This window comes from Leptosomus discolor, chromosome 8 (assembly GCF_034619465.1).
Source record: "Leptosomus discolor isolate bLepDis1 chromosome 8, bLepDis1.hap2, whole genome shotgun sequence".
In the NCBI taxonomy this organism is placed as follows: domain Eukaryota; kingdom Metazoa; phylum Chordata; class Aves; order Leptosomiformes; family Leptosomidae; genus Leptosomus; species Leptosomus discolor.
The window spans coordinates 15,061,011-15,080,453 of record NC_141398.1 but is presented as its reverse complement, the minus strand read 5'-3'; the positions used below and the strand labels follow the sequence as shown (position 1 = coordinate 15,080,453).

General features: G+C 39.0%; 1 protein-coding gene across 1 annotated transcript; it reads left to right on the top strand.

Annotated features, from left to right (window-relative positions):
• Window positions 1-234: 234 nt before the first annotated feature.
• NSUN2 (NOP2/Sun RNA methyltransferase 2) lies at window positions 235-19,394 on the top strand. Its single transcript, XM_086469042.1, has 19 exons — window positions 235-327; window positions 398-555; window positions 686-790; window positions 903-1,008; window positions 1,616-1,687; window positions 3,963-4,047; window positions 4,867-5,059; window positions 5,440-5,514; window positions 6,651-6,781; window positions 9,206-9,279; window positions 12,236-12,366; window positions 12,970-13,066; window positions 14,191-14,366; window positions 14,885-14,977; window positions 15,347-15,482; window positions 16,778-16,858; window positions 17,086-17,224; window positions 18,143-18,182; window positions 18,835-19,394. Exons 1-19 carry the CDS (start codon window positions 235-237, stop codon window positions 19,238-19,240), a joined length of 2,391 nt encoding a protein of 796 aa, XP_086325168.1. The 3' UTR covers window positions 19,241-19,394.
• The last annotated feature ends 49 nt before the right edge of the window (window positions 19,395-19,443 follow it).

Here is a 19,443-nt window from a genome sequence, read left to right as displayed (position 1 = left end):
CGCCGCCTCGGGTGGAGGCAGGCGCCCGGGAACGGAAGTTCCGCCGGGGCGGGCGCGGCGCGGCGCGGCGCGGCGTGCAGCCGCCCGGAAAGAGCGCTGAGGGGAGGGCCCGCGCATGCGCGTGTTGGCGCGAGCACGCGGCGGCGCAGCCGTTCGGCCCCGCGGTTCCCGTGGCCGGGAGCGGCCGCCCCCACGGCGGGACGCGCGTCGTGGCTCGGTCGGTGCCTGGCCGCCATGGGCCGCCGGGCGCGCGACCGCAGGCGGCAGCAGCTGCAGCAGCGGCAGGAGCGGGGCGGCGGCGGCGGCGGCGGTGGCGGGGACCAGGCGGTGAGAGCCGGGCCGGGCCGGGGCGGGGAGGTGTCAGGGCCGCCGGGCTGACGGCGGCGGCGTGTTTCAGGGCTGGGCCGGCGGCTACCCCGAGATCGTGAAGGAGAACGAGCTATTCGAGCGGTACTACCGGGAGCTGGGCATCGTGCCCGCCGGCGAGTGGGACGCCTTTATGGCGGCGCTGAGGGAGCCGCTGCCCGCCACGCTGCGCATCACCGGCTACCGCAGGTAGGGGCCGGGGGAGGGCCGGGGTGCCCTGGGCGGGCCGGCACCCCCCCTTGTGCCGCGGTGGCAGTCTGCTGCCTGGAGAAGGTGTGTCCCCACCCGCGCTTCTCCCGCGGGTCTCTCTGCCTTGCAGCCACGCCAAAGAGATTCTCCACTGCTTGAAGGAAAAGTACTTCAGGGAGCTGCAGGACCTGGAGGTAGATGGCCAAAAAGTCGAAATGCCGCAGCCGCTGAGCTGGTAAGTGGGCTGGGAGTGAAACAAGGCCTCCTGCGTGCCCGTTGCTGTCATCGAGCCTGAGAGTTGTTTTCTTGCTTTTGCCTCTGCCCTTTTTCTGTCTCTGTCCCCCCAGGTACCCAGAAGAGTTGGCCTGGCACACTAACTTGAGTAGAAAAATATTACGCAAGTCGCCGCAACTGGAAAAGTTTCATCAGTTTCTGGTTAGCGAGACAGAATGTGTAAGTTTGGGGTAGATCTTGGGTTTTTTTTCTTTCATATCCTGAGCAGCATTTTGTTTAAATGCATTATGAGAAATTGAGACTGTACTTTTTCTCTCAGAAGTTAAGTAGCTCGGAATAACATGGACTTTGTGTTGCTGTTGACAGTGATTCATCCCATGACTCTGGCACATAGCTGCAGTTACAGATATTTCTCCTAAACTAATTGAATTATTTTTTTTTATTTGAGAGTGTGAAAATGAGTCCCTGTAAAATAATACTCGCTATCAGAAAGCAGATGCTTAAATCTGGTAAAGAGTGCATCTGTGTACATAACAAGACTTACTCTTAGTGATGGATGTTTCTCACTTGGTTGAGGCCAGTTTCTCATGTCTTTTGAGGAGAAACTACGTCTGTAGAATTAATAAAATTGGAGTAAATGCGCAGTTATAAATCTAAACTGGGTGAAATACTGTGATTGTTTGTTAAATGCTAACAAAATTTAATCCTGAGTTTATGATAGTGTGGTTCTGATTGCTGTATTATTTTACTACATAAAGGTGTAAAAAAATGCATTCTTTTGTGAAATAAAAAGGAGTTTGATTTTGTTGTATTTTTTCGTTTTAAGGGAAATATCAGTCGTCAGGAGGCTGTTAGTATGATCCCACCTCTGCTGCTTGATGTTAACCCTCATCATAAGGTAATTCTAGAATATACTGTGTACTAGAGGCTTTTTCCTAGAAGATAGTTCAATTAAACTACAAATTACAACATCAATATCAATGCTGGTGCACAGTTTTGTTTTGTGTTGGTATGTTTTATGCTTTCTGCACATAAACAGCAGTCAACTAGTGTTCAGATCACAAATATGCTGTCAGGGAAATGTCACCTTGTTCAGTTACACGTAATACACTGTATAAAACACTTAAGTTTTAAGTAGTTGCAAAATCTTATTTTCAAAGTGTAAATGTATTTAGCTGCATCCAAGTTATGTATTCATGTTTCAACTCCCTTTTAAAGTGAGATGACTGTTTTTAACTTCCTGCTATCCATCACACTGTGAACAAGTGTTTTCTAAATCCAAATGATAACATACTCTGCCAGGTAGTTTTCACCCCTGTATGCCTTTCGAAGAAGCTGCAAACTTCTGCTTTATAAATCTGTTAGGCAAAATAATTTGGGTGAGCTGAAACATGCTGTTAATAGTGGCTAAAGAGTGTAAGTTGCTAACTTTAGCTGAGGTGTCTAAGGAATGCCCATGATGTTTTCTAATGAGAGATTGTAGGAATGGGGATATCTGACAGCAAAACTCCTGTTCTGACCTTAGTGGTGTTTTCATACTCTTATGTTTGTTTGCAGAATGAATCTGTCAGGTGGCCTTATTATTTTAATCTGTTACGTTAATGAGCTAGTTAGAAGTGCCTTGCTATCTCAAGCAGCCATGTTGTGCACTTCTTTCTTAAAATTTTCATGCTGTCTCTTAAAATTTAAGTTTTTCAAGCTTCTGGCCTGTATGTTTTACAGACTCATTTGTACATACTCATTTTTATATTAACGTTACTTAGCATGCATAACTTTTCAGTTTGCTTTCTTCCACTCTCAACCCAATGTATGACACAGGGCTGATGGTTATTTTACATGAGGCAAGGTCTTCTCATCTCTTAAATGAATGAAAACTTGAGTGATAGATTCAGTCCCAATGTGTCACAGGTTCCACATTAACATAAGGAAAAACATTTTCACTATGCGGGTGACAGAGCCCTGGAACAGGCTGCCCAGAGAGGTTGTGGAGTCTCCTTCTCTGGAGACATTCAAAACCTGCCTGGATGCGTTCCTGTGTGATCTACTCTAGGTGGTCCTGCTCTGGCAGGGGGGTTAGACTAGATGATCTTTCGAGGTCCCTTCCAACCCCTGACATTCTGTGATTCTGTGAGGTGCATTTTGAGTTTTGTCTGGAGTTGAACAGGTAGTGAATGTGCTCAACTTAATGTAAAACACAAATTGTGAGAATATTTTTGCACACACCTTACTTATACTGCGTATACTGAGCTAGCAGTATAAGTTTTTTGCGTTGAATGTTTCACTTCGGTGACTGTATTTCAGCAAATACTTTCCAGAAATGTAAGACTTCGCAAATTTGCTCATAAATCAGACTCAGAACAGGTTCTTTATCCTCTCTGGTGACAAGACAGCAAGTAGCTGCTGTAATGGTTTCTTGGCTGTTGCCTTTTAGGACGCGTTATGGTCCTTGGTGCCTTATTTTCTGAGCTGCTTATTATGACCAGAATTACAGGTCATATTTGTGCTTAATCGGCATGTTCTGTACATCATGTCTTTCAGGCTGATTCCCATCCGAGACAAGGATCAGCTTGATGACTGTCAAACTTCTGAGTTGTGCTCATTTTTAATCTGTTTTTCACAATTTAGTTTTCCCTCACGATCAGTTTGCTGGACTAGCAAAACTAGAGCATGTTTAGGCTTGCTTATTACTTCGTTATCTTTTGCATTAGCTACAAAAGTAGAAACCGGTAGCACAGTTCATTTTTATGAAATATGTATAATCAACTGTGTAGTCTGATTTGTTTAGTGATAGTTAAAGAACTTGCTCTTGAATCTAACTTCGGCCTTAATGTGTGTGTATATGTAAAGTTCCGGTTAACTTCAGTCGGAATTGCTTGTGAGCTGATAAAAGGACCATAGCCCTGTGTCTATGTTCAGATTTATCTTTCAGTCTTTTTTTTCGGCTGATGTATTTTTTCTCTACAAACCGAAGTCCTTTTTATATTTTAGACCTTCACAGATAAAACGTACAAAGAACAGAACTGTACTTGATGGTTTTGCGAATCAGTGTTCAGAACAATCATAATTCTGCAAATGTATGCAAAAATATTTAATTTAAACAAGAACACAATAAATTTCTCAGGTACTTAAAAAATACAAGGTAGGACTTTTTTTTAACTTTCTGGTCTTTGTAGATTCTAGATATGTGTGCCGCACCCGGATCCAAGACTGCACAACTCATTGAAATGTTGCATGCAGACATGAATGTTCCTTTTCCCAGTAAGTCTGGAAAAACTACCAGAAACTTCTGTGACTTTGAATTTCTGCTTTTTCTTGTAGATTATTTTTAATATCGTGGCTCAGTAACTGCATGTAACTACATTTTGAATCTCCAGAGTGGTTGAGTGACATGAGATGGGAAGTACCCCACCTTTTCCTTGAAACTTTGTGGGTTTTCTTGACTTGAAGGAAAGAGATGGATTACATATGTATCTTCACAGTTCAGACTACAGTAGATGTGATTAGAGCTTAATTTTTGTATACAAGTCAGGTTTATTTAGTAGATGCTGGCCCATGAGCCCTTGTGTTTTAATGGTATCCTGCAAACACTGGATTAAGCTGCTGTAGCCTTAAAATGGTCGTGATATTTGGATTCTTTTTTTAGCTTCAGAATTTTACTTTCAATTAGATGCTCCCAGAAAATACTGCCCCTAGAAATTATGAAACTCGGGGGAGCTGATTCTTACTGTGTTCTACTGAAAATCTGCTGATGTGCAGAGATTGTCTTTGGTGACAGCGCAGGTGTTCTCTGTTACAAGAGTTTTACTTTGAGAGTGAGAAGCCGAAGGGCCCTTGGTTTTGTCTTCCTGCCACTGCATGGAAGCTAGAACTCTTGAGGCTGTATTTGACACATCAGTTAAACCTTGACATACTTTATGTTATTTTCTGTTCAGGAAGGGGTCCTCTGTTCATAAGCAGTCTTTTAAGTAAAAATCTCTAGTGAAAGGTTTACACAACTTTGAAGATAAGGCAATAAACTATGTAAAATTATTTGGCTGTTAAATAGTAAAGCATCTTCCCACTATTTTATGTTCACAGAGGGTTTTGTAATTGCTAATGATGTTGACAACAAGCGCTGCTATTTGCTGGTTCATCAGGCTAAGAGGTTAAACAGTCCATGCATCATGGTGGTAAATCATGATGCCTCCAGCATTCCTAATCTACAAATAGATGTTGATGGAAGAAAAGAGATCCTCTTCTATGACAGGATTTTGTGTGACGTCCCCTGCAGGTATCTTGCATGTAATCTTCAATATGCAGATTTTACTGTGCTAGAATTTTTTGTGTTGAGTTCTGCTTTTTGAGTTGCTTAGTGAGTTATGTTTTATAGTAACCTCCAAAATAGGTGAATGCCTTAAACTGTCTTAGGTAAGGGGATATCAAATCAAGGTGAACTTTTTTCATTCCAATTGGTACCTAAATTTGGTCAGCTGAAGGGCTTCAAATTCTGAACTTACGCTCAGGCTACCGAAATACAAAGAGTATAGAAACAAACAGTACAGCATAGGAGAACTAGTTATCATGGGAGAAGAACTGTTTATTTTTTGCTGCTATACATGACTTGGATATGAAATGAGTTTTACCCACAAATCTGTTCAACCTCTGTTACAGTGGAGATGGAACCATGAGGAAAAACATTGATGTATGGAAGAAGTGGACAACACAAAACAGTTTGCAGCTCCATGGGTAAAAATGCTTGTTACACATCTGGACTTCTTTGATTTCTCTCCTCCTTTTCCGATTTCTTTAACATCTGCGTGCATTCACATGTTAATGTGTGACAAAGCGGAGACTAGGAGTAGTCGCTTTTCTCTCGGATCAAGAGCTAATGTGCTATTCAGAGAAAGTGTAGTGTTTCAGATGTGAGGAGTGGAGTGAGTGGATCTAAATTGCATGTATACTTACGAATATCTGACATATTAATGTTTGTGGAATTAATTTAGACAAGGTAGCTAATAAAACAGGGAACAGATCATTTGGTTGGGATTCTTAGCATTTGGTCCAGTAAAATACTGTTGGAAGATATACAGGAACTTCTAAAATTTAATAGTAATGTTTTAAAGTCTTTAGAGTATTAGAGATCATACATAAAGAATTTCAGTTATCTGAGATTATGTTGACTGATGGTGAATGAGTACTTAGCCTAGCACAGGCACATGGTAAAAAGCAGTAATTTAAACACAGATGAAAAAGCTTAGATTGTTTTACCGTGCATTTGTAACAAGCTGGGAATGCTGTCAGTTGCTGCGACTCAGCTGAACTATGGTGACTTGTTACTGCTTGGGAACTCATTCATAATTAGAGGTTTTATTTTAGTTGTAAGTATGCAGGTAGGGTATAAGCTGTTGATCCAGCTCAGCAATACTTCTCAGAAGGCCAGTGCAAGCCAAGCCCTGTCCATAATATTTGTAATAGTCAAATTGCATGTCATTGTAACTCTAGATTTCTCAGAACACGTGTCAGGTTTTGGGGTATTATTTTTCTGGTGTTGAGTACTTTCTAATGAACTTGATGGGGCGTTAGAAAGAACAAAATAGAGAATGTTATGTTAGAAGTTACCATGCAATAGTGTTATGTTTGACCTAACTGCTGTTTTAACAGGTGTGATTGTGAGTGTGTCTGCAGCATAGACTGCACTAAGCTGACTTAGTTTAAAACTGACTTTAATCTGTGTACTGGTGACAGCTGTGGAACTCAGTAAGTGCTGGCTTAGTCTGTGGAGAGTTATGTGTCTTGCCATATAGCTTCACCGGCAAGAAATTTGCTGGCAATTCTTTCTGGTTCCTGAATAATACCTGGCTAGACCAAGAGTGTTCTGTTAGATTGCAGTTAAGAATTGCAACCCGTGGTGTTGAACAGCTGGCAGAAGGTGGGAGAATGGTATATTCCACGTGTTCGTTGAATCCTGTCGAAAATGAAGCTGTGATTGCATCTCTGCTGGAAAAGAGTCAAGGTGAGAATGGAAGCTTGGATGGAGTGGGGGAATCTTTTTTTTTTTCTCAGCCTGAAAAAGGGTATGTGCGTGATAGTACCAGTAATAATCTTAGTGTAGGTAACGTGCTGCTAGAATGCGAAACTACAGCAGTTTTTTGGTACCAGAAGATTTCATTGGTGTTGATAGGAGCAGCCTTCTTAAATAGGCCTAAATCAAGTGAAACATAAAACCTGAAGAAGTTTTGTTATTGATACACAAAAGACTTCTACAGATCAATGGAATTCAGTCTTTGTTATCTGGCTTCTGCCAACTGGTTCCAGTGGTTGAAGTCCATGCCTGACATTCACATTTCCTCGGAAAACACGGTGTGGGACATTACTGCAGTGTGCTATAGGAGTAAAAAGCCCAGAATGTACTTAAGCAGTTAGAGGAATGTTATTGTGCACCAGTAAGGTGGGAGTCACTGATACCTTTAGCATCCTTCTATTAAGTGTCCATCATTTTAAGTAACAAGAGGTGGAAGAATTGAGGTGAGCTGGGAAGCTGCACGAGTCAGTAACCTGAAGTTTGGAAACATCTAATTGGATTTTGCGTGAAAAGTTCCACGAGCCTTGTGAAGTTGAGCCTTGTACAGAGCAGAAGCAGCTGCATTTATTGCTCCTGGAGCTCAGCTGGTTCTGGAAGTAAATAGCCTGGTTTGTGTAATGTTTTCTTTGTGCCAGTCGCTATTCTGGCCCCAAATTACACATGAAATTTCTTTGTCTCAGAAACAGCAGTTTAGCTAAAATGCCTGCAGATAATTAGGAATTGAATATTTAATTTTCACTCAAAGGATATTTTTATTTAGAGGTAGTTTCTTTGGCAGACTGAGTCAAAGAACAACATAGAGATGTTTCAGTAAATTATAGTATGCTTGGCTCGTTGAAGGCTGTGGTACGGCAGAGTTCCGCCTGGAAAGCAGTAAGGGCTAGTTTGGGTAGGAGCACAAAACAGTGTGGGTGTTAATGGAGGCCAACAGTTGCAGCATCCGGGGCAAATTCAGTACTTGGAAGTAAGGATCGTGACTGGCTGTGGCATTTGGATCTTGTCTCTGTCCAGTGGAGGTATTTACTTAGAGGCAATGATGTGTCCCAGTGAGAGAGTGTTGTCCTTGGGGCTTGAACATAGGTGTAGGTAAAGAAAGGTGAGGTAGTGCCGTGATCTGCAAGGGGCGTTGGACCTCAAGGATTTGCTCAGGTCAGTCCTGAAGGTTTGTTGGTTCTTAGGTGTTAACTTAGTTCCTAGCACTGTGTTACACTGCTATTTGTGGAGCAGGTCAGAGATTGTTGTCCTCTTAGGGCTGAAGGAAAGGGAAAACCACTTGTACCATGTTTCTCTACTGGGAATTGTAGTCCTTCTGACAGGCTACTTAGTGCCTGATCAGACTGATGTAGCCTTGAGGCATCAGTTGAAGTCATGCTGTAGGCAGGCAGGAATATTCAAAGGATGGATGCAAACATCAAGTTTTATCACACTTGAAATGTCATTTTGGAATTTGTCTATGAATTCATTTATCACTTTTTCATTTATTTAAGACTTGCTTAAACTGTCACTGTAAAGAGTAAATGGTTAGTCATGTAGAACAGGTTGAGAAATTGCCTACAACATGAGGAAAAGCCTACCTAACTGTTAAATAACTTAAGTATTCAGAATCACAAAAAAAGAAATTTTAAGGTTATTTTTCTCTAGAGAGGTCACCTATTTAAATAGTAAGTTTTTTATGTCATTCTCTCTGGGCTTGGGGCAGCTTAAAGTTTTTATTTGGTATTTAAATTTTACTCTGTTGATGTTTCCTGTAGTAATCTCTGACATATTTTAGACACATGGCCTTTTGTCCTGTTAGGTTGATAGTACTTACCTTACTCTTAAACAGTTTGGAATTTTCATTTCCATTTAAAAAAATAAAAAATTCTTTTTCCTCTCATGCTGTAATATGTTAAAATTGTGTGTCCATAAAATGTGAGAATATATCAAGCATTTTAAAAGGCTTAGTCATCCCAAAAGAGTATTTCTCAAAAAAATACTTAATCGGTGTAGTAAATCCAAATACTAAGGTAAGTGAGAATAAAAACTTCTATAACTGCATTGTCTGGAACAGTGATGTTTAATGATCCAGGCTGCAGAGTATTACTCTATGCAGCTGTTACAAGAAGTATCTAACCATTGTATTTTGGTTGATTTAGAGGTTGCAAACTTCTGTCGTTATTATGAACAGTTCTTACCATCTTTCTTGTTAATTTATACGCTAGTAATTTGTATAAAATTTTGGTCCTTGAAAGTTTTAAAAAGCAATGGTTTTAAAATGGTCTTAAAACTTGAAGGAAGACTATTCTTAGAAAAGTTAATTAGGAACACAACTCTCAAATTCTGTTTTCAAGAATGTTTGTATTTGTGGGATTTCAGGTGCCTTGGAACTTGCTGATGTCTCCTCTGAGTTACCAGGTTTGAAGAGGATGCCAGGAATTACAAAATGGAAGGTACTTAACCTGATATTTCTGTGAAGTTCTTGGTCTGTGGTAGAGTGTTAAATTAGGGAAATTTTTAAGTGTAACATTTCAAAACACTAGATTGAGCTGAAGTAATGGTAGTGATTTGCTCTTTAGCATTTTAGGCAATATAGCATTGTAGGGCAGAGGGCTAAAATCTTTCTGATGGTAAGTTCTTGTCTCTTCATCTGCTCTCCTCATTTTACTCTAGCTTACTTTGCTCTGTCTTTTATACTTAATATAATTCACTTTTCTGTTGTGTGTACGTGGCCTGTAGATGGCAACATAATTTCAGCCACTTTTAAGTTATCCCTCCTCCTAGTCTTTACAGTCTGCTACAGTTCTTTAGCTGGTCCATTTGAATCATTTGGAAGTAAAAGCTGCTAAACCCTTTATGGATGTAAGTGTAAAACCTGCAGTGATGTGGGTAGTCCTAGAATATTAATAGAATCCTGTATTTTGTTCCAGGCCTTAATGTGATTTCAGTTCTGGAAACAGACTAGTCCTGTTAGTAAGGAAAGAAGCTCTGATTGAATTTTATTTATAAGTGTGTGCCCTTGCCACACCACTGGTTGGCCTGTCTTCTCTCACCATTTCACCAGTCTGTTGCAGTGGCTGTGCAGGTTTGTGGCTGTGTAGGCTAATGAACAAGATGCATGGAATAAAGGTTTGCATATGTTCTGCCATTGGAAATCCAGCTTAGAAGCTAGCTGATTTCTTTCTTCTTCCAGTTCCAAAAGTTTAAATTGTATGCTTGTACCTGAAGGATAAATGTAAAATGCATAACTGTGGCTCTGTGATCTTAATTTTACTTTTTTCTGTACTCTACAAAGCTACTGTATATGTATATATGTACACACACACATATATAAAGATCACTAGTACTATATTGTATTCCCTGTAACACTTATTTCAGTGTTTGCAGTTGACATATAAATCTCCCTAATGGATACCTTAAAAAGGAGGGTAATAAAATCTGTTGAAAGTTTGCAAGACTTTCTTCAGCCCTTATTTGCTGCTACTGTATTTTTTTCAAGCCTCATTGGCTAGCTCGTCATTGAATGCGTTTGCTTGCTTTGGTGCTGTTTTTGCTTGGTGTAGTCGTTCGTTTCCTGGTGAAACGTCTGTTCAGTGGGAGCTCTGTGACCTAGTGATTACATTGAGTATTCCTGAGCATCAATTGACCATAAATCTCTGGAAATAGCAAAATAAAAATAAACTTTTTTTTCAAGAGACACTTAAGTGCAGCAATAGCATTCGGTACTCTCTCCTTAAGCCAGACAGAGTGAACTCCAATGAATTATTTCAGAGTCTTGAAGGAAGAGTCCTTTTTAACTCCAGATCTGGTAATCTACTTCTGTAACACTTAGTCTTCCTTCTACCCTGACAAGAGGCTAGTGAAGGGTGCAATAGAGAGGAGTTCAGCGTGTTCTTTGATGCTTTGTCATTCTACCATTGTGTGGTTAGGCTGCTAAACCAAAACTGAACGGAGCAGGGATGTTAGGCAGTTATTCTAGTACATCCAAAATAGTTCCAGACTTGTTTGCACTGCCAGTTATCAGTTCCATTGTTTGTTTCTCTCAAGCTGAACTCATGACTTCCAAAGAAGAGCAGTTCAGAATCATGGTCTTGTCTTGTATCCATCTAGCAATGTGACATGCTGCGTATTTGGTCTTGAAATACTAATTCTGGAAGTACAGTCATTTCTATTTCAGGAACATGCACAGGAACAATATTTTAGGTGTGATGTGATCAGTGGCTGAGAAATGCCAGACTTCATGACAGTGAAATCTTTGTTCTGACATTCTTGGTGCACTTGTAATCTAGATAAATCTTACATTTCAGTTTCCAGTAGAACACTTAATTAAACCTTCAAGTCAATCACAGCGAAATGTATGGAAATGCTTCATAGTACTTGCCAGTCCTGAAGTCACCATCGCTGTGACTTCTCTGTTTTGTTGCCTTAACAACAAAAATGGGCCTTCATTTCAGTCATTAATTTTATGCATTTGCCCCGTGCGTCCCCAGATGTGACCTTTCTTACAGCCCTAGCATTCAGTACAGAACCACGTGTCTGGAGATCTGACCTAAACTTTTCCCTGATGGGGTTTTGTTCTGTTTTGGTTTGGTTTTCACTTTGGTATTCTCGCTTAAAGAGCATTCAAAACGCCTTACTGCAAGAGTTGTGGCTCTAACCTTCTGCTTGTATCTTAAGAGTCCTTCAAAAGCTTTGACTCTTAAACAGAATGAGGTGATGTACCAGTATCTTAGAGTGGATTTATAGATGTGTCCTGACTCCTGGATAAAGAGACAGACACTAGAAAATTCACAGGGACATGGTTTTTCAGTAACTTTCCTTGAAAGCATCTCTATGACCTATGTACGCCTGTGCCATGGGGCTCTACGCTTACCAAGCTGTTGTGTTGCACTCTTCCATCTTTCTTAATGCAATGAAATAGGGATTCCTTGTTTCTAATCTTGAGTAGACTGCAGTAGCCCTTTTCTTCTGTATACTGCTTGGAAGCTGGCTATAGCAGAACCTTTCACAGCCAGAGTCATGGAGAAAAAGTAGAGCATCCTAAATCTGATGGCCTACTAATCTTCTAACCTATTCCACCACTGTCCTTCCTTTAGATTTTGGTGTTCTGTGTGTTCTAGCGGGTTATCAGAGATTACTGCAGTTGATTCTGCGCCAGTCTTTACTTGACTGCACACCTTTTGACGCATACAAAGTGGAGCAAAGAGATAGAGCTGGCAAGAATCTCCTGCTTTTAAATGCACACGTACAATGCACAAAGGAAAAAGACACTTTAAAGAACTTAATTTACTATACCAGAAAATTAATTCTCTTTTTTGGCATCTAAACCTTGGTTTGAAAGTATTTTAAATAAAACATGTAAAGTGGTGACCTATATTCTTCACAGTATTTATATTTACTCCTTTGAAGGTAATGCTGAAAGATGGACAGTGGTTTGAAGAGTGGAAAGATGTGCCTTCAAACAGACAAACACAAATACGTCCCACTATGTTTCCAGTAAAAGAAGAGGAGAAGCTAAAGGCAATGAACCTAGAGCGCTGGTGAGTTTTCCCAGAGTAGATTTTATGAGGTTTTGATGGTTACCTTGTATGGTGGTGGGCAAATTATAATTAGGTCAGATTAGGAATGTGTTGCAGTGTAGACCTATGCTTGTATATTTTGATTGCTTCATGTGTAATGGCAATACACAATATTTAAATTCCAGTGAACTGAGAAAAATTACTGAAAGTTGCTTGGAAGGAATACGTACACACACAAACAGGTTGAATTCTTTGCATCTGATAGAGAGATATATAGCCAAAATTACTGGAAAAGTATGTAAAACTTTTAATATTTTAACAGTATGACTTATTTGCTATGAAAGACTTTCCATAGCTATTCTAAAAATAGTGTTTAGAAATGAGTCATTAAAGCTTAGATGTGACTGGTGAAGTGAATGCGTTGCGCTGATGCAAGTTATTTTGCCAGAATGCTCTATTTTAGATCCTGTTTCTAGCTTGATAAATTAAATCTGGACAATCTTACTAGGAATACTTAGTTTATCCTGAAAGTAAATATAAATGTGACACTTCTAGTACTTTGTGAGAGCGTGGATGCTGATGATGAATATGCTGCTAATTTTTTATTATTTTTTTTTCCCCTAGTCTTAGGATATTGCCACATCACCAGAACACAGGAGGTTTCTTTGTGGCTGTGTTAATAAAAAAATCTCCAATGCCATGGAATAAACGCCAGCCGAAGGTAACTTCTTTTCAGAGAGCTAAAATGTTAACTTTTAGTAACATTTCTGGAATTTTTTTGAAAGTTTATGTAACAGAAAACACCTGTAACTGTTTTGTATCTGCCCTTCAGTTATGGTTCAGTGTGTCAATGAAAAATAAATTCCTCAATCCCTTCAGAACTTTAAAAAAACCTCTCATTTTAAAATAGAAAACAAAAAAAGGAGGGGGGATTTTGAAATCATAGTAAGATAGCAAGATAAAACTTGAACCTAAAATGAAGGCTTTGAAAGAATTACAGAAGCAGATTAGATGGGGTAGCTAAAGTTGTCACTTCTTTCAGCTGTGTGTGGTCCCTTTGCAGAAGGCTTTTTTTCTGTGATGTTGTAAGCTAATTCTGATGGCAGTTTATCTTACTCTGTGGCTGGTTGCTCAGGAGTGATTCACTAGCAGATTAGTGTAGCAGATCAGCAGCAGGGGGAATGGATGTAAAACTGTTAGGAGCAGCAGCAGCAGCAGCTTCAGCCATCTGACTTTAATCCATTTGTTGTCAATTGTCTTTAAAATCCTGGCAACAGGATTTTAAGTTGACGGGATTCATTTGATCTCATAGATTGCTCATGTCTTTGAGAGAAACTTCTTATGTGAATCCCTTTTAGCTGTTTCTATTTGTTTGATTTGCTTTGTTAGAACACCTTATGAGTAAAATGTATGTGGCAGTAAGGAAAGTGCATTTATTCGTAAGCAGGCGTCATCCAAATAGTTTATGCTGTTCTAAGTTTTTAGTGTTGCAGCACTCTTGCAGAAAGTTTGCAGTAGCAGGACCTGTTTGTCACTTTGAGTGCTAGGAGGAAAGCAGCAGATCCTGACTTAAAGTAGTCTTCTACTTCAATGTGGTTTTGTAAATGGTACAAAAATAGCTTTCTTGGACAATTGGTAAGAAATTGTTCAGATCAGTACTAGGGGTAAATGCAATTTATAATGGTATCTTGACTTAGTAATCAGATTAACTCCTAAATGGATCTGTTTAAGCACTTACATACAAATTGATGAGAATTAAGCACCTGCAAAGAGAGAACATTGGTACATTTTGTTACAAGTTAGGTACTACTTTTGCTTTGTTGAAAATACTATAATTTGAAACAGGTTCATCAGAAATTACCACAAAGAACAGGAGATACTGAAGTGACAGCAGCTAATTCAGATAATGGTTCTGAATGTGTTACTGAAGAACCAACACTTGCTGAAAATGAAGAGTCTAAGAAAATGCAAGAATTGCAGAATTCCGACACTGAGCAAAGCAAAAAGGAAGGAGTATGTGGGTAAGAGACCATGTCTTAAGTATTTGTCCTGTGACAGCTTCATAATTGCTGAGTATTCTATAGTTCTTTTGTTACTGGACTAATTTAGAAGGCAGTCAAGAAGAATTAATGAATTTGCTCAGTTGTCCTATGTTTTCTGTCTTGTATTTCAGCAAGTTAGGAAAATAACCACTTTTCTTATTAGCATTTGCAAAGTCAGTCCTTTCTTCTCTGTTAAGGAAAAAACTACTTTCAGAAGTTAACCTTTGGAAGATCTTTACTGTCTTCACAATTACTCCCTCAGAAATCTCTGTTTACTTGCTTTTGTGGTTTCTGTTTTCAAGCACTCTTTCACTTTGTCATTTTAAGAAGTGAAGTTGTGGGTAGTGTCATCTTAGTGAACCACAGGAAAATGTCAGTATTCTGTTTGGCCCAGTATCGTTACCATAAGGCAAGTGTTGACTAAATGAACCGAATATACTGATTTTAAACCAAGTACTTTCACTAAAATTGACAATGCAACGGTATTTTCTTTTTAGACCACCACCATCTAAAAAAATGAAGTTGTTTGGTTTTAAAGAAGACCCTTTTGTGTTTCTCCCTGAAGATGATCCACTGTTCCTTCCTATCCAGTAAGAAGAAAACGTTTCTGTAAGATTCCTAGTAGTTTAGGAATATTAGTAGTTCAGATCATTGCAAAAGATGGGTCTAGTTAGTCATACATAAAACTTCTTACCTAACTGTGCACCAGGTGCCCCTCTCCTCAACACTTAAACTCTTCTTAAATGAAAGTAGTGAACTTCAGTTTGCACTGGAAGTTTTAGAGTATCTGTGACAGCTTGTCTCTTCTGATGTCATGCATCTTCGAAAGTCTAATCTTTGTGTTCTGGAGCCAAAGTGTTAAGTGTTTGCTGAGGTAGCTCGAGGAAGTGGGCTAACCCCTGCATTTTGAGTGTGTCATTTCATTGTTCAGTTAATCAAAACAATTATTATGGCCACAGGAAGTTTTATGCATTGGACCCATCATTTCCCAAGATGAATTTACTAACTCGAACTCAAGAAGGAAAGAAGAGACAGCTGTACATGGTTTCTAAGGAGCTCAGGAATGTGCTTCTGAACAACAGTGAGAAGATGAAGGTATGATTCATCTCTTCAGGTTTTCACAACAGAGATCATAAGTGTCAGTGAATGTCTCCTTATACTTTATTGCCGAGCTTATTGTTTATATAGAGGATTAGCCCTCTGATAGACTTTTTTTTTTTTAGTCTGGATGAATGTTTTCCTCTGTAAAAGAGATGAAGAGTTGTCTCTGAAAGGTAAATAACAGCGCCCAAGATTAAGATCAGTATGTTTTTCGTCAGATGGAAGGGAATTTAAAGGTAGAGGAAGGGAATATATAACTGCTGTGCGTGTACCAGCATTTTTATGTGGTCTACAGGTACCTTCACAAGTTTACATGGGCACTGTTGTATTTATAAGGCCCTTAATTGGGAAAGTATTAAGAGCTTTGAAAACCTACCAAAAATAATAGATGACTTCAGCTGAATTATTAACTGACTGTGTTACATGGGGACATTGTTTCAAAGTAATTTCAACAACTGAACATTTTGAAAAGTTGTTAAGCTGAATGATAATGGGATAAGAAATAGTTTTTGTGAATTAGGAGGAAAAATTATGCTTTTTTTTTTTTATGTTCCTCCCCATGGAAAATGCCTTGCAAGTACTAAAGATTTGTCTTAAAAGTTGTTGAATAATTTAGGTTAGAATGAGGTCATCTAGTCCATCTTCCTTCCTGCCCCAAGCAGAGCTACTTCAAAACTAGATCAGATACGGTTCGAGGCCTTGTCCAGTCAAATCTTGAAAATTTCCAAGTATACTCATTATATCTTTGCAGCAGATCTTTGAGATGGATAACTAATTATCCTTTTATCCCACATTCAGGAAATGGCTACATAATTGACAACATTTTAAGAAACTGGTGCATTGTATTAGGCAGTGAGACTTTGGGTACCACAAAGGATAGAGTGTCCTAATATAAAGCACTTGTGCATTTTTAAAATCCCGTCCTTGACTGACTCTCTCAAAATCACCCAGAAAATTCTTACTCGAACTAAAATTAAAATTAGACCTTGATAGTTCATTGCCCTCATTCTAAGACTGTCACTTCCTCACAGTGTTCAGTTTTCAACGTGGAAAGGAGTGAAAGATGTTCATGTTGAGAGAGAACTATACTTTGATAGTGGGAATTCCTTTTTCTCTTGAATGAATTTTCACATTAATTTAATTTGGTGTCCAGTGCAGATTAACAACCATTGTGGCAGAATTATCCTTTCTTCCTCCTCTTAGTCAAACATTTGAGAAAAAACAAAGTTCAGAGTGATAATTTGGAATTTATATGCCTTAACGATGCTTATTGGCTTTGCTGTTTGCAGGTTATTAACACGGGGATAAAAGTCTGGTCTCGCAACAGTGATGGCGAACAGTTTGGATGTGCATTCAGATTAGCACAAGAGGTAATTACACAGCGTGGTATTTTCAAAGGAGATGCTTTGGTTTCCTCTAGAGCCTACAGCACAGCTGGTGTTAACTTTGTCAGATTAATGACAATTTGCATTTTTAGTATGGTTCAAAATGTGAAAATTGGTTTCTGATATTAGCTAAAGGACGTACTGTTTTTAACATTTTTCCTTCAGAAAGTAGAGATTGCATTTTGAAATAATTATATTTATTTATTAAACAGGGAATTTATACTCTGTACCCATTCATTCATGCAAGGATTATAAATGTCTGCATAGAAGATGTTAAAATTCTGCTAACCCAGGAAAATCCATTCTTAACTAAATTTAGCAGTGAAACACAGAAGAAAGTCAAAGACATGGGTAAGCCTTTTAATCTGTGCTATGACAAAATGGTTATTATACAGTACATCGAAGACTATGAAAATTGTCACATAAACTGTTTGCTAAAAATTTTAACTAAATTGTCTTAAATATACTTGTTAATTAGTTAAGTAAGCATTACTGAAACCCAGTGTGCTACTAGAAACTGTAGTCCTTTATGGTCACAGTCTTTAAGGTTTATGAACTCCAGAGAACAGAAGAGCTGACAAACGTGTGACTTCTGTGAAGCAGTGCTGTGAGGCAGCATTTGAAATATCTGAGGAATAAAGACTTTGAATAAGCTACTTATATTTACACCTGTTAGTGCTCCAGCTGAAACTGTTTGTTTGTCATGATTTATTCCGATTTTATTTTCTTAAATACAGACAGCAATGTCTGCTCATATTATTTTTTTTTTTCCTCTACACTTGGATGTTTGAAGAAACGAAGACTACTTTTCAGTCTCTTGTTTATCTTGTTTTATTTCCAAGTCTCCGCTGGTCCTTGTACTTCAGCGTTTGATGACACAAATTGGGAAGAACAATTTTTCAAAGTTAGGGCTGGCATTCTCTTATGTTCATTTTGCTTAAGTAAAAGTTCCTTGCTAGATTCACTGAGTAAATTAATCCGCTATGTGGTTTTGTATTTCAATTTGTTTGGTGTTTGGGAGGGGGCAGGGCTGGCAGTTACTTTTGTAACTATATAAATACTTTGGTCTTAAAAAAAAAAAAAAGAATAAGAACTAGTTAAAAACTGGTATTGTCTATAGTTTGCTGTACTGATGTAGATAGCCACACAGCATGAGCTGGTTAGCAGTTGTCTAAAAGCTTGTTTTCTTGAACATTTTCAAATTACAATCATTGTAACACCGCACCGAGTAACACACCTGTTTTGTTTTTGTTCCCCCCTTCCCTGCAGCGATGGGAAGTATAGTTCTGAAGTACGACCCAGACCCTGAGTAAGTAGATGTGTTGCTTCCCGTTTATGCAGTTTTAAAACATGGACAAGAATTTATTTTCACTCAGCAGAAACAGAAGCAGAGGCATAGAGATGCAGCGAGGTCAACAGTCAAGCCAGGCAGGATACACAGAATGTGAGGGGGAAATAAGCTCTCTTGCCTGTGTGTCTTTAAAACAACTGTAGGATTTAGCTTTATAAAGGAGAGCTAGAGGTCCTGCATGTGTATCACTGCATGTGACTCGTTTGTTTGTTTCCCTGGGAAGTCCAGCATTTGAATATAAAAAGTTAAATTTTTTGTTGTTCATTTTTGTTGATGAAGTAGTGTTAGAAGCTCTTGAGAACTTTTTAGATGTAAACTTTCATCTTGCAGTTGCTTATATTAGTTTTGAAACCAGAGCCAGAAAATTATTTTGCCTGTCGCAAAAATTTAAGAGCATTGAGCTTTATTTTTTTTGCTTGCTTGCTTGTAGACAAGCAGGTCCCTGTTTAAATATCAAAGTTAAGACCAATGTACTTGCATCTTCTACAAATAGTTATAAAATGTATTTACTACTAAAGATTGTGCACTTATTGATCAGGGTATCACTATAAAATTAAGCTTTGAAGATTAACTTTCTCATCGTTGACTGAATGTAACCGCTTGTTTGTAGAAAACCTGATGATCTTCAGTGTCCTATAGTGCTGTGTGGCTGGCAAGGAAAGACATCGCTCCGTGCCTTTGTGCCCAAGAATGAGAGACTTCATTACCTGAGGATGATGGGAGTTGAAGTGTTTAAAGCAAAGAGGAAAGAGGAGGAATCAGAAAGTAAAGCAGAGGAAGAAGTTCAATGTAGGCTGGCACAAACAGAGGAAGGAATGGATGTGGAAGATAAAGAATGTGATTTAGTCACAAAAACGGAAGCAGAAATAGGTGAAGAAGCTTCCTGCAGTCCTGTGGAAAGCAGTGCTATGGAAGTGGAAAACAAAATTGAGGATTTGGATCAATCTAGTAAAAATGCCAACAATCACGTAAGCCAGGGAAGCAAAGACACTGGCACAAGTAATGTGAAAGATTAGGTTTGTTTCTCTACTACTTGGCAGCTTCCGTGAGGCTCAGATCCAAACTTTTTGCTTTTAGCATGGAAGTATATTTTAAGATTTTGGTTGGAATGGGATGTTCCTCTCTTAAAGTTTTGCCTATTTTATTTTTTAAATGAAAACTATAAAGAGATTTCTCTGTGTGTCGTCTTTTACCATTTTAAGCTCCGTATTACTGGTGG